The sequence below is a fragment of the Engystomops pustulosus genome, chromosome 3 (assembly GCF_040894005.1).
Source record: "Engystomops pustulosus chromosome 3, aEngPut4.maternal, whole genome shotgun sequence".
Classification (NCBI taxonomy): Eukaryota; Metazoa; Chordata; class Amphibia; order Anura; family Leptodactylidae; genus Engystomops; species Engystomops pustulosus.
In genome coordinates, this window is record NC_092413.1 from 115854515 (window position 1) to 115869969 (window position 15455).

The 15455-nt window shown below is 39.5% G+C and overlaps 1 protein-coding gene across 2 annotated transcripts in view; it reads left to right on the plus strand.

The window, feature by feature from the left end:
• Positions 1-15455, plus strand: part of ASCC3 (activating signal cointegrator 1 complex subunit 3) — a 498380-nt gene that overhangs the window by 180837 nt on the left and 302088 nt on the right. For both annotated transcript variants that reach the window (XM_072141894.1, XM_072141895.1), the window contains exons 11-12: positions 313-477; positions 11786-11962. In XM_072141894.1, the coding sequence (XP_071997995.1) occupies positions 313-477; positions 11786-11962 (342 nt within the window). The remainder of the gene's footprint in view (positions 1-312; positions 478-11785; positions 11963-15455) is intronic.

A 15455-nucleotide genomic window follows, 5' to 3' on the forward strand; every position in this document is an offset into this window, starting at 1 on the left:
CTTTCACTTCCCTTCCAACCTATCTGCAGCTAAAATGGAAAGCAGGAGTGATATTGGCACACAGTGCCTGTGGGCCTCTGTTACACACAACAGCAACTCACAAAGGAGTGCAGACTTTATCCCCCATCTCAGTGAACCCATCGTCATGTGACAGAACAGCGTGTATGTTAAATGTACATTACCCAAATAGGATGATGTAGTGTAAACATATGGCCATGTATCATGAAGGTTTTTTTTGGTAAATTGCCAAGTATTGTTTAAAGATTCTTATTAAATTACAGAGTAAACAAATGATTATTCTTATTCCAACAGATGCTTGTGACTACACCAGAGAAATGGGATGTCGTCACCAGAAAGAGTGTTGGAGATGTGGCATTATCACAGCTTGTAAGATTGTTGATATTAGATGAAGTGCATTTGCTACATGAAGACAGAGGCCCAGTGCTGGAAAGTTTAGTAGCAAGGACACTACGACAGGTAAAGACATTAAAGCTCTATCTTAACAGGTACCACCATGATGAATTTTCTGAATAATATAGGCAAGAAGTTATAGAACTTCCAAATATTAAGTAATGCTGAACATTCCCGCTAGCGTTTTTCTCACAAATTGCTCACAGAGTCATTGGAATAGATTTATCAGAGGTGCTATACATTTGTACTGCAGTGTGTTAGCGTGTTCAAACTCTCATTGAGCCATTAGAGGATCGCTTGTTCAAGCCATTATTGGACCTGCTTAATGAACACCGTAAAAAAACAAAACAAAACTGCCAAAAATGTTTAATTTTTCTTCTAGTTCCTCCAATAAAAGGTGATCAAGAAAATTATGTGCGCCAAAATGGTACCACTGAAAAGAACAACTTTTCACCTCAAAAATAAGCTCTTAACCAGCTCTGTCAGCTGAAAACATACAAAAGTTATTTGTTCACAAAGATGGTGATACGAAGAGATTTTCTCTACAACCGTTTGTCTTCAGTAAAATTGTAAAAATATATTTAAAAAACTTTATAGATAGAGGCATCACCGTAATCACCAGATTTAGATTAAGTTGGTTGTTTAAATTTTGCAAATGTAACATTAATGATAAAGTAATTTTAGTTTGACAAGCACTTACACGAAAGAGCCCTTTGGTTCCTTTGTGGTTCAATTCTCGTCTAATTCTGTTGTGCACTTATAGATGCACTTAAATAGAAATACTACCCTAGGGAGTCTGAAAAGTACTAAAAATAAAAATAAAAAAAAGTTAAAAAAAAAAAAATTATAATAAAAAACCCTAAAAACTCAAATCACCCCCCTTTCCCTAGAACTGATATAAATATAAATAAACAGTAAAAATCATAAACACATTAGGTATCGCCGTGTCCGAAAATGCCCTATCTATCAAAATATGATAACTGTTTTTCACTGCGTTTAATCCCGTAACGGAAAATCGCGCCCAAAGTCGAAAATGGCACTTTTTTTGTCATTTAAAAAAATTTAAAAATTCTATAAAAAGTGATCACAAGGTCGAACAGTCCTAAAATTGATAACATTGTAAATGTCATCAAAATCCGCAAAAAACGACACCACCCACAGCTCAGTACACCAAAGTATAAAAAAGTTATTAGCGCCAGAAGATGGCAAAATCCCCAAAAAAATTTTTGTACAGGAGGTTTTAATTTTTTTAAATGTATGAAAACATTATAAAACCTATACAAATTTGGTATCCCCGTAATCGTACCGACCCAAAGAATAAAGTAGACATGTCATTTGGGGCGCACAGTGAAATCCGTAAGATCCAAGCCCACAAGAAGGCGGCACAAATGCGTTTTTTTACCAATTTCACTGCATTTGGAATTTTTTTCCCGCTTCCTAGTACACGGCATGGAATATTCAATACCATCTCTATGAAGTGCAATTTGTTACGCAGAAAATAAGCCGTCACACAGCTCTGTACATGGAAAAATAAAAAAGTTATGGATTTTTTATCATGGGGAGTAAAAAATGAAAATGAAAAAACAAAAAAGGGCCAGGTCCTGAAAGGGTTAAGGACCAGGCCCTTTTTTGTTTTTGCGTTTTTATTTTTCACTCCCCACCTACAAAAATCTATAACTTTTTTATTTTTCCGTGTACAGAGCTATGTGATGGCTTATTTTCTGCGTAACAAATTGCACCTCGTAGTGATGGTATTAAATATTCCATGCCGTGTACTGGGAAGCGGGAAAAAAATTCTAAATGCAGTGAAAATGATGAAAAAACACATTTGCGCCATTTCTTGTGGACTTGGTTTTTACAGCTTACACTGTGCGCCCCAAATGACAGGTCTATTTCATTCATTGGGTCAATACGATCACAGGGATACCAAATTTGTATAGGTTTTATAATGTTTTCATACATTTACAAAAATTAAAACCTCCTGTACAGAAAAAAAATTCTTCATTTTGCTGTGTTCTTGCGCTAATAACTTTTTCATACTTTGGTGTATGGAGCTGTGAGTGGTGTCATTTTTTGCGACTTCTGATGACGTTTTCAATGCTTCTATTTTTAGGACTGTGCGACCTTTTGATCACTTTTTATAGAATTTTTTCTATTTTTCAAAATGGCAAAAAAATGCCATTTGCGACTTCGGGCGCTATTTTCCGCTACGGGGTTAAATGCAGTGAAAAACGGTTATTATATTTTGATAGATCGGGCATTTTCGGACGCGGCGATACCTAATGTGTTTATGATTTTTACGGTTTATTTATATTTATATCAGTTCTAGGGAAAGGGGGGTGATATGAATTTTTATGTTTTTTTAATATAATTTTTTTTTTTTACTTTTATTTATTTTTTTTACTATTTTTCAGACTCCCTAGGGTACTTTAACCCTAGGTTGTCTGATTGATCCTACCATATCAGTATGGCACCACAGTATGGCAGTATATGGGGATTTTGCATACCACCTATTACAATGTGCAGATCGCACATTGTAATAGATAGCCTCGATCATGACAGCCTCGGATCTTTGTGTGATCCCAGGCTGTCATGGCAACGGATCGCCGCTCCCCGGTGACGTCACGGGGAGTGGCGATCGGAGCCAAGATGGCGGCGCACACGCCGATCGCGGGTGTTAGCGACGGGCATTTGCTTCATTATGAAGCAAATGCCCGGTGAGTATGAAGAGGGCTCAGCCCGTGAGCCCTCTTCATACTCCCCCATGCGCAGTAAGACGTAAGGGTACGTCTTATTGCGCTATGGGGTTAAACAAGAAATGCTGCTGAATCAGTGTAACTGCAGCATTCTCAAGGTATGTTTGGTTCATAATGCATGAAATCAAATGGTAGAAGTATACATACCAATAAACAACAAAAGTTGCAGATACAAAACTATTGGTTGAGTTGCCTGGGACTTCTGGTACTGACCTAAGCACACATACCTGAGAATGAGAGAAATGAGTGATGGTGAGATTAGGTGAAAGTGATGACAGAAGATGACAATGAAGTTAAAGGATTGCAAGGTCATATTACCTTATGCTACGCTCTGGTCTTATTCTGTTTAAAAGAATGCACTGCCGGTTTAGCCAATAACATTCATGTTAGCCCAATATCTTAGCCTGGTCCCACAGACTGAACACAGTATACATAGAAATATATATCCCATATGTCCCATCTGCCAAACAGTCGTACTAAAACTGCAATAGTTAATACAGTTTTGTTATATATTTCTATATAATTCAGGGACTCCCATCCACTGCACTGTGTGCAGTCCGATTGGGCCAAGGGTAAAGTCGGGTCAATGAACTCTGCTTGCTCACACACACTGATGACATCATAGTGTGGGCATGGTGTGCTGTGTAGGTATTGTATTACTGGGGGAGGCTGCTGCATTGGGTGGGCATTGCATTTCAGGAGGAGGCTTCATGGAGCTTTTAATTAGTGAGATTAGTCTATATGGGGCTTTTGATTAGCGAGAGAAGGCTGTATGCAGCCTTTGATTAGGGAAAGTAGGGTACATGGAGCATTTTCTTAGTGAATGGAGTTTGCATGGGGGCATTTGATTAGTGATTAGAGGCTGTATGTGGCTTTTGATTGAGCAGAGGCAGCCTAGGGCGTTTTATTAGTGTAGGCAGGCTGCATGAGGCATTTTATTAGTGTAGGCAGGCTGTGTGGGGCATTTTATTAGTGTAGGCAGGCTGTGTGGGGCATTTCATTAGTATAGGGAGGCTGTATGGGGCATTTCATTAGTTGGGGTGGCTACATGGGGCATTTCATTACTGGACGAAGCTTTGACCAATGCATTTTCCACCCTAGACTTATTCAAGTCAATACGTTTTCCAAGTTTTTAAGAGTAAAATGACGTGCTTTGTCTGATGCTTGGGTCAGTTTATACTTTTAATTTATGGGGTTTTAATATTATTTATAACTCTCAAAGTGACTTTAAAGCTGAGCAATGCCCTCAAATGTATGATTTTGTGTTTTTATGAAAAACGTCAACAATCACACCAAAAGCTTCATAACATTCTACATAAATGAGAGGACGCATCAAAAACCATGTCAACATAAAGGAGTTGTTAGTTATCAAATTAATTTGGTGTTTTGTTGGAAAAGTAGAAAATATTTAAATTTCAAGAATAAATACTTTTTCAAAAGTTTTGCCAAATATCTTCATAAATAAATGGAGTACATATCACCCAAATGTTTCAACTAACATGAAGTGCAATGTGTGTCTCAAAATCACCTTCATATGTTAAAACTAAGTTAGAATCACTTATAGTGACACATGTCAGTTTAGATAAAATAGGCCATGTCAGGAAGGTGCAGAATGGCCTAATCGTTAAGGGGTTATATCATAACTTAATGTTTTACCGAAATTCATAAATTAATCATGCAGATAATAGTAAACTTAGTAATCTACTTTATTGAATACATATGTCCCAAAGTCCTTATTATCTAGATATCAAATCAGTTAACCTCCAAAATTTGGCCCCAGTGACAATTGGAGTTTAAACATTTTTTGCTGTAATGGGTCCAAGGATTATCAATAAAGCTTCATTACAGACACCTTACAGCTGATCATTGTAGCCTGGGACTATAGTAAAGCATTCAGAATGCTTCACCAGAGGTCAGAGGGGTCTGTCTGTAACTATAGGTTGTCTGTAAGTTGGGAGTCCTTAAGTAGGGGACCGCCTGTATTATAATTTGCTTATTACAATGTTTACTATTATCACCTACAACATTAATTTCTGACATAAAAAAAAAAATCTTCAGTGGTTTAGTTCAGTGATTTTCAACCTTTTTTGAGCTGCGGCACACTTTTTATACTTAGAAAGTCCTGGGGCACACCACCAACTAAAATAGCACAAAATGACACTAAAACAGTCATAAAAGGCCTCCCTTTACTAATAAAAAACCCCTAGCGCCCTCCCTTTACTAATAAAATCCTCTAGCGGCCTCCCTTTACTAATTAAAAGACCCTAGCGGCCTCCCTTTACTAATCAAGAGCCCCTAGCGGCCTCCCTTTACTAATCAAGAGCCCCTAGCGGCCTCCCTTTACTAATTAAGAGCCCCTAGCGGCCTCCCTTTACTAATTAAAAGGGCCTAGCGGCCTCCCTTTACTAATTAAAAGACCCTAGCGGCCTCCCTTTACTAATTAAGAGCCCCTAGCGGCCTCCCTTTACTAATTAAAAGACCCTAGCGGCCTCCCTTTACTAATTAAAAGACCCTAGCGGCCTCCCTTTACTAATCAAGAGCCCCTAGCGGCCTCCCTTTACTAATTAAGAGCCCCTAGCGGCCTCCCTTTACTCATTAAAAGGCCCTAGAGGCCCCCCTTTACTAATTAAAAGGCCCTAGAGGCCCCCCTTTACTAATTAAAAGGCCCTAGAGGCCCCCCTTTACTAATTAAAAGGCCCTAGAGGCCCCCCTTTACTAATTAAAAGGCCCTAGAGGCCCCCCTTTACTAATTAAAAGGCCCTAGAGGCCCCCCTTTACTAATTAAAAGGCCCTAGAGGCCCCCCTTTACTAATTTAAAGGCCCTAGAGGCCCCCCTTTACTAATTAAAAGGCCCTAGAGCTACACAGGGGCTCCCCACGGCACACTCAACCATGTGTCGCGGCACACTAGTGTGCCGCTGCACACAGGTTGAAAATCACTGGTTTAGTTACTCATTAAATCTACCTTGTTATGACTGCTATGGTATTTCAAGTGTGCAGTTTGAGTTGAAGCTCTGTAATTTGGTGCAGGGGCGTAACAACATCCGTGCACAGACCCTCCCTGCTAACAGCACAACAGTAACAGCGGCCCCACTACGTGCAATGTAATGGGGCCCCTCCTGCTGTGCTGAACGTAAAACTGCTCACCTGTGCCGGCCGCCCACTCTCCCACCCACTGCATAGCCGCTTAATCTCCTGCCCGCCTGCTGGCACATCCGCCCTCCGCACTACACAATGGCACAGCTGCTAGCCCAGCCTCCCCCCACCCACCCGACGACACTTGAAGAGCTATGAGTGTATATGATGTGCATTTGTATGTATACATGTGTATTTTTGCTGTATATACTGTTTATATAGGCTCTATGTATACATAGTGTGTAGATGCTGTATATACTGTGTGTGTGCATAGGCTGTATGTATACACAGTATATGTGCATATGTTGTGTTAACATATATATATAATATATATATGGTAAGTGTATACTATATGTCAGTGGTGGCGAACCTATGGCACGGGTGCCAGAGGCGGCACTCGGAGTCCTTTCTGTGGGCACTCAGGCCATCGCCCCAGAACACCAGACAGGACTCAAAGAATCTTCCTGCTGTTCCAAGCAACTTAAAAGATGCTGCTTTCAGTCATATGTTGATACTTAGTTCGCTACTTGGGACTGTAGGAAGACGGAGAATTAGACAGGACCTCCTGGTGGCCCCACGATTCTCTGTGTACAGGGGGACACTGGATAGAAGCTAAAATGATGTAAATTTTACTTCTTTCTACTGTGTTGCTGTCCTCAGGAGGCAAATATTGTTGAAAAGATTGAAAATTGTTGAAGAACAGGGAGCAGTAAGTTAATTTTTGGTTGGCACCTCGCGATAAATAAGCAGGGTTTTGGGTTACAGTTTGGGCACTCGGCCTCTAAAAGGTTCGCCATCACTGCTATATGTATTAGAATATGATGTGTATATATACTATAAGCATGTATATAATGTGTATGTTCTGTACAGTATGTGTGCAAATTTGATGTTTATATACTGTATGTGTGTATAAATGTATGGAAGTGTAAATATATTTTATTACATTTTATCTACTGTATTAGTAGATACATATATATATATATGAGTGCATAAATGTGTACGTATGAATGTAATAGAGTATATAAAAGTGGATATATGTTTATATGTTTAGACTGGTGTGTATATAATATAAATGTGTGTATATGAGTGTGTGATCTTATAAACGTGTCTGTAGAGATATGTATACCTTATATACTCAATATATATACAAAAACTGTGCTGCAAAACCCTATCTTGGCTTATGCTCGAGTCTATGAAAAAAAATAAAAAATTCTGTACTCAACTTTCCGACGCCTTCTGCAGGTCCTCCTCTGTCTTCGGCTCCGACTCCATCTTCGGCTCCCTATGTGGTCTTGTCACACACACTATGACGTCAGCCGCATACTGACATCATATTGTACGTGCTGCCATCGGCACACACTATGATTTCAGCAAGCAGCTTGTATCGTGGTGTGTACGACAGGACCATGTGGGGAGCCGAAGACTGAGCTGGAGCTGAAAACAAAAGGGGACCTGGAAGGGGCGTCAGAAAGTTGAATACAGAGTTTTTTGGTATTTTTTTAGGCCGGGCAGAGGGCTGCTGGCAGTATACACTGGGGGGGGGGGCGGGCACAGGCTATACACTGGGGGGTAGGCGCCAGCTATACACTAGGGGGCAGGCGCCAGCTATACACTGGGGGGGGCAGGCGCCAGCTATACACTGGGGGGTCAGGCGCCAGCTATACACTGGGGGGGGCAGGCGCCAGCTATACACTGGGGGGGGCAGGCGCCAGCTATACACTGGGGGGGGGGGCAGGTACTCGCTATACACTGGGGGGCAGGCGCTGGCTATACACTGGGGGGGGCAGGCGCTGGCTATACACTGGGGGGGAAGGCGCTGGCTATACACTGGGGGGGGGCAGGCGCTGGCTATACACTGGGGGGGGGCAGGCGCTGGCTATACACTGGGGGGGCAGGCACTGGCTATACACTGGGGGGCAGGCACTGGCTATACACTGGGGGGCAGGCACTGGCTATACGCTGGGGGGCAGGCACTGGCTATACGCTGGGGGGGGCAGGCACTGGCTATACGCTGGGGGGGCAGGCACTGGCTATACGCTGGGGGGGCAGGCACTGGCTATACGCTGGGGGGGCAGGCACTGGCTATACGCTGGGGGGGCAGGCACTGGCTATACGCTGGGGGGGCAGGCACTGGCTATACGCTGGGGGGGCAGGCACTGGCTATACGCTGGGGGGGCTGGCATTGGCTATACGCTGGGGGGGCTGGCACTGGCTATACGCTGGGGGGGCAGGCACTGGCTATACACTGGGGGGGCTGGCACTGGCTATACGCTGGGGGGGCTGGCACTGGCTATACGCTGGGGGGGCTGGCACTGGCTATACACTGGGTGGGCTGGCACTGGCTATACACTGGGGGGGCAGGCACTGGCTATACACTGGGGGAGCTGGGACTGGCTATACACTGGGGGAGCTGGGACTGGCTATACACTGGGGGAGCTGGGACTGGCTATACACTGGGGGAGCTGGGACTGGCTATACACTGGGGGGCAAGCACTGGCTATATACTGGTGGAGCAGACGCTGGCTATAAAGTGGGGGGCAGGCACTGGTTATATACAAGGGGGAAGCTGGCTATATACTGGGGGGGCTTCTGTCTATACACTAGGGGGCAGGGGCTGGCTATATACTGGGGGAATGTGCTTGCTAGCTATATACTGGGGGGCGTTTGACCAATGCATTTCCCACCCTAGGCTTATACTCAAATCACTAGGTTTTCACAGTTTTTTGTGTTACAATTGGGTTGGTCGGCTTATACGCGAGTATATACAATATGTTTTTTAACCCCTTCCCGACTGCTTGAGTCGGGTGCATAGAGAGGGCTCACGGGCTGAGCCCTCTCCATAGCCGGTAAGTCTTTGCTGCATATTGCAGTAACACCAGCGATCGGTGCTATTGGGTCTTTTCCCATCGATCGAGCTTCAAAAAGGCGCTACCATCTTGGTGAAGATCGTCTCTCCCCTTAACATCATCGGGGAGCGGCGAATGGTCGCCATGACAGCCTCGGGTCTTCCAAAGAACCGAGGCTGTCTAATTTTAACCGATTCATTACAATGTGCAGTATGGCAGTATATGGTAGGATCGATCAGACAATCTGGGTACAACAAATGCGTTTTTTCACCATTTTCACTGCATTTGGAATTTTTTTCTCACTACCCAGTACACTGCATGGAATATTGAATACCATCTACTATGAAGTGCAATTTGTTACGCTGAAAACAAGCCCTCAGGCAGCTCACTACATGAAAAAATACAAAAGGTATAGATTTTTGAAGGAAGGGAGTGGAAAATTGGGGCCTGCTATTGGGGCCAGGCTCTCCTAGTTATGCCCCTGATTTGGTGTTAAATGCTTTCTATTTAACAGGTCACTATCTTATTATTGTGTCTTACAAATTTGCCCTGCTGTAATCCACATCTAAGAATTGTCTTTACTGTGGTATTTTTATATTACTCCCTATGTTGCATGTCCTCTGTCTCGATACTTCCTCAAAGTTAATATCAAGAATGCCCATGGCTTAAGAAAAGAGCAATTGTTGTTTACTGCTGTTTATGTTCTCTGGCGACATAATGACATTGGCCGATGTTTCAAAACACCTTTACCCAAGCAATTTCAGTAAAGTTTGTTTAAAACAACCTGCAGCATCTAAGTATTATGTTAGTAATTTAACTAGATCATCTCAAAATTGAATACATTGTTTGATTCCTATAACTACCAGTCTAGTTTTTGTGCCTGTGGATGTATATGATGATTAATGTCATTTGAAAGCCCCATGTAAATGTTACACCCTTGTATTTTGAGAACATGGGATTTCCAGTCCCATGGTATTATATGCAGTGCTTTTTATAGAATATTTCAATGGCATCCTCATAAGTTAAAGTAACTGTAAATCTTTCTGATGTCGATATGAAAAATATAAGATGATGGATTTGTCATTTACAACCAATGATTGATGTCAGCAGAATGACAATGCAGGTTATAAAGAAAATAATGCCTTTGGCTCTTCATTTTCAGGATCACCTTTTGTAAATTTTCCATTTGTAATGCTCAGTGATGAACATTTTATTTTAGAATTGCCAGTGGTTGTTTCATTCTCTTCTAAGTCTCTAAATTAAGCTATCTCAGGAAATGTACTGGAAGCTTTGGTACGGGAATGACACCTATGATCCATGGATTTCCAATTACCTTGAAGTTTTTTTCAATCCCCTAGGCAAACATGAATGTAATATTTCATTTTCAGTGTATTTATACAGCATAGTAGAGTGTAAAACATGTTGCCGGACAACAGATGCATGGAAATACTACCATAAACTATGTTTTATGCACATATAAATAGACTGTTCCATGTTGTTTTTATGTTATGATAGAGTGCCCTAGTTCACTTTTGAGCAGTACCTGTATACTTAGCCTCTAACTTGTATACTTTAGCCTCAACAGTTTGGGATTATTTCATATTAAGTATTGTATAATTTGAAAATCACTCTGACTACAGTTTTTCTGCACTTTTTCAACATTTTTATTGCATAACTTATTATATATTACACATATTTTTAACAGACAAATTCTTTCTTTGTTTTAGCAATTGTTTCAAAATTACATAAACATTTGGCCAATATTTAAATGTGTCTCATACACCATACTGTTGAGGTATTCTAAATGTCAACAAAGCTGTAGGATTGCCAGTATACTAATACTTTAGAAGTACATGCAGTTTCATTAAAATAAAATAGCAGAAACGATGCCCATATTGACTTTTTTTAAAATCACCCATTACACAAAAAAATTCTATTAAACGCAAAAAAAATCTTAATGAACCCCAAATATGAACGAATTAAAACTGCAGGTCATTACACAAAAATTTAGCCCTTACACAGTTACATTGACAAAAAATGTCAAAAGTTTTGGCACTTGGAAGACAATAATGCTAATGTTTTTGTCCCCCAAAAGGATTTCATGATAAAAATGTAGTTAATTAAAAAAAAATAAAATTATAAAATTGGTATTGACCTAGAGAAAAATGTTTATATGGTATTTAGGTTATGCAATACAAGCAGAAATTTTTTAATTAGAAAAAAGTCAGATGTGCATTCTTATGTATACAGCACAGAAAGCATTAAATGTTTATCAATAAGTTATGTTCAACCCATAATTGCTTAAGTTTTATACAAACTAGATTTTTGACCAAATCAAATGTTTCAGTAGAAGAAAAATAAATAAGTAATGGCTTGTAGAAGGCTGTGAACTTGTGTGAACTTATTATAAAGTTATTGTACTGAAATTTTTTAGAAATACTCATTTGTAATATACATAACTTTTTTATTTTTACAGTTACATGGACAATATAGAGAGATTATAACTTGTATATAGTGAAAAAAGTGAATTGTAAAATATTATGTCCTTATAATATCTTTATCCTTTATTAATGCCTTTCTTAATAGTTAACAGAATTTGTACTTTTATTAACCATTTGATTATTTATTTTTGTTTTAGGTCGAATCAACACAGAGTATGATTAGGATCTTGGGCCTTTCAGCTACTTTACCCAACTACTTAGATGTTGCCACATTTCTTCATGTTAATCCCTTTATTGGTCTCTTTTTCTTTGATGGACGGTTCCGACCTGTTCCTCTTGGACAGACGTTTATTGGAATAAAGTCAAATAACAAGGCAAGTAAAAATGTTAAGTTAAAGTATACTCCATTACTTAGCTTGAAATCATATACATAAATTATCCTCCCTAACCCTTTCCCTGCCGGGCATTTCTGGAAATTTGCCAGGTATTCAAAGCTGGTATTTGAAAGAATGCAGGAAATATCTCTTATACCCTTTGCCATGCTGGTGCCACTTTGTGAGAACATATGAAATACTTATCGACAGGGAATAGATTAAATGCTCTAACACGGCAATAAATATGTTGGATAAAAAAACATATGTAAAATGTCCAAATAATAACAAATAGTTTATTTGGCAATATAACTAAAATGCACATATTTTGTATTTTGTAAAAATACAACCTATTCATGGTTTTAACCCCTTCCCGACATTTGACTTACTATTACTGCATGGCGGGAGGTGCTTTCCCGCAAAATGCAGTAATAGTACGTCAAAGTTCTAGCGCCAGAAGCTGCGGGTGTCGGCTATATACTGTAGCAGACACCCGCCTCTTACACCCGCGATCGGAGATTTCCCCGATCGCGGGTGTTAATCCCTAACCCCCTGACAGGGGCATTTATCTAGAATCGGAACACCAACCCCCCCCCCCCCCCGCGCGGCGCTTACCGGGGGTGGAGGGGTGCTCTGCTGCTCCGATCGCAGCCCCGGGACTGCGTGATCTTGGCTGTGACACACTGAGCATGCGCAGCACTGTATTAGGTGAAGAATAACTTAAACAGTGGATCGCTTGTTCAAGCTAACCTGTAAAAGTAAAGAAAAAAAGTTAAAAACACTAAATAAACATACTTTTTAATAAAAAGAATTAATTGAATAAAGTTAGAGTCCCCTAAACACAAACATTCCCTATACACACATCTAATAAAGTAAAAAAAACTGAAAATCACCAAAACCCCCCACATATTTGGTATCGTTGCGGCCATAAAAACAAAACCCGAAAAACTCGCCAAAAATGTAAAATTTCATTTAATCCCTTCACAAAATGTATCAAAAAGGGATCAGAAAAAAGTTATGTGCACCAAAATGGTACCACTGAAAAGGACAACTCAACACTTAAAAAATAAGCCCTAAACTAGCTCTGTCAACCAAAAAATATTAAAGTTATATCTCTGTAAAGATGGCGATGCAAAAACAAATGAGATTTTCTTTATATTTGTTTTTTTTCCTGTAAAATTGTAAAATATATAAAAAACTATATAAATGAGGTATCACCGTAATCATAGTGATCTATAGAATAAAAATATTATAGTATTTTTAGTGTACGGTGTACGACCCCCAAAATATACAAAAAAAGAAACCCAAAATGTATAATTTTCTTTTCCTCCATACATGAAAGAGTTAATAAAATATCATCAAAAAGCTACAGACCCACTAAAATGAAGTATTTTAAAGCGCATCTCATGTTGCAAAAAATAAGCCCTGATATGTCCAAATTGCCAAAAAAATAAAGATTGTATAGCCATTATAAAGAGATAATGAATAATCTGCTCTGAATGGCGCAGCTTCCCTTCGATGCCCTGGCATGTGCCCATACAGCAGGTTACCACCACATATGGGGTATTGTTATACACGGGAGGGATTGGGTATCAAATTTTGTGGAACTTTTTGGTATTTTATCCACTGAGAATTTGTACATTTTTTTAAAAACACATTCATTTAGCCAAAAAAAATTTACTTTCAAAATTGTATCCGATTTTGTTTTAACCCCTGTAAAACAATGAAAGGGTTAACAAACTTCTTAAAAGTTGTTTTACATACGTTGAGGGGTGTAGTTTCTATAATGGGGTAATTTATGGGGTTTTACTTTTATTTAGGCCTCTCAAAGTGACTTCAAACCTGAGAGGGTCCCTCGATAGCAGGATTTTGCTCTTTTTATGAAAATGTAAAAAATTGCACCTGATGTTCAAAGCCCCATAACAGCTTACAAAAATGATAATATGTATAAAAAAAACCACGGAGGCATAAAGTAGACATTCGGTGAATGTTAGTTATTACATTTTTTGGTGGTTTGACTCATGTGTGGAAAAAGTAGAACATTTTGAATTTCGAAAATTGCTAATTTTTCCAAATTTTCACCAAATATCTGATTTTATCATAAATAAATGCAAAACATACCACCAAAATTAAACTAACATGTAGTACAAAGTGTCACGAGAGAACCATTTCAAAATCACTTGGATATGTTAAAGTGTTCCAAGTTATAACCACTTATAGTGACACAGGGCAGATTTGAAAAAATGGGCCGTGTCAGGAAGGTGAAAAGTGGCTTTGGCATTAAGGGGTTAAGCAATGAAAATATGCAATAACACTGCACAATTTCTTAAAAGTATTTTATTGCAAACTGTATGAAAATTTATTGATGTCCAGGTGACAGCCCTGGATTTCTAGAACTTTGAAAATCCATTTATATTCCAGGATTCCAGCTGGACTTGGTGCACTGAAGTGCCCTCAAGAAGTTAAAATGTTGAGATAAAAATTCTAAGTAGTTTGATGAGACTCTTCTAATGCTACAATATTGCTGCTATAACACATAAATGTATGGTTACACAGATCTTCAGGACTCAACACTGTCTACATCTGTGTATGGTGAAATTGTTGCGGGGATTCTTTTAAAGAGGACATTCAGTCTCAACAAAATTTATTTTTATCTTTCTTCTTTTTATAAATAGATCACTTCATTTTTGCAGTGTTGTTGGAAGTTCAGAACATTTATCCTCATCTATATTTTCTTTAATATTTGACATACGGTAAAGGGGCTTCTGGGATTAAAAAAAAAATTATGGCTGGGGGATGTATTAAATAAATAAAGCTCTTATACTCACCTAATCTGGCCCTCCTGTTCTACAGTGGTGACACTCATCACTCCCTGGTCTCTGTTTCGGATTTGCAGTGCCTCCCAAACCACTGCCGTGCACCTGCCACTGTCTGAAACTAATGCTGTAGTAGGCGCATTGCTGTGATAGGGACAGCACTTCTGCATTTGTATACAAACAGAGGCTGGTAGTAAAGGGCTATAACGCTAGTATAGTATACTGCTAAGTATACTGCCAGAGAGCTGTGAGCTCCTTAGCTATAACTGTATGGCAGGAATCTGTATGGATGTTTTAAGTAATTTTGGTAGGAATTTCTGACCCCTGTGGAAAATTTGGTACAGTCCATGCACTTTTCATAATACATGAAATTCTAATTGCTGTAATAAGTATAAGAATCATCTCATCAGAAGTAGGTCCACATCATAAACAGGATGAAAAAGAGCACGTCAGAGACTGATGCATGAAATACCATTCTCTCAAACATTGATATTTTGAGAGCAGTTGCTTTTTTTTATAGCAAACAGAGTCCCCCTTTTTATATAGGAAACACCATCATTGCAAAATTATTTACTCGCTGTTTGTGGCTTTGCTTATCTCTGTTTTTTTTAAAAAATAACAAATAAAACTCATTACCTTGATCCATTTGCTCAGGTTACTGTCCACTGCCTTACGTATTT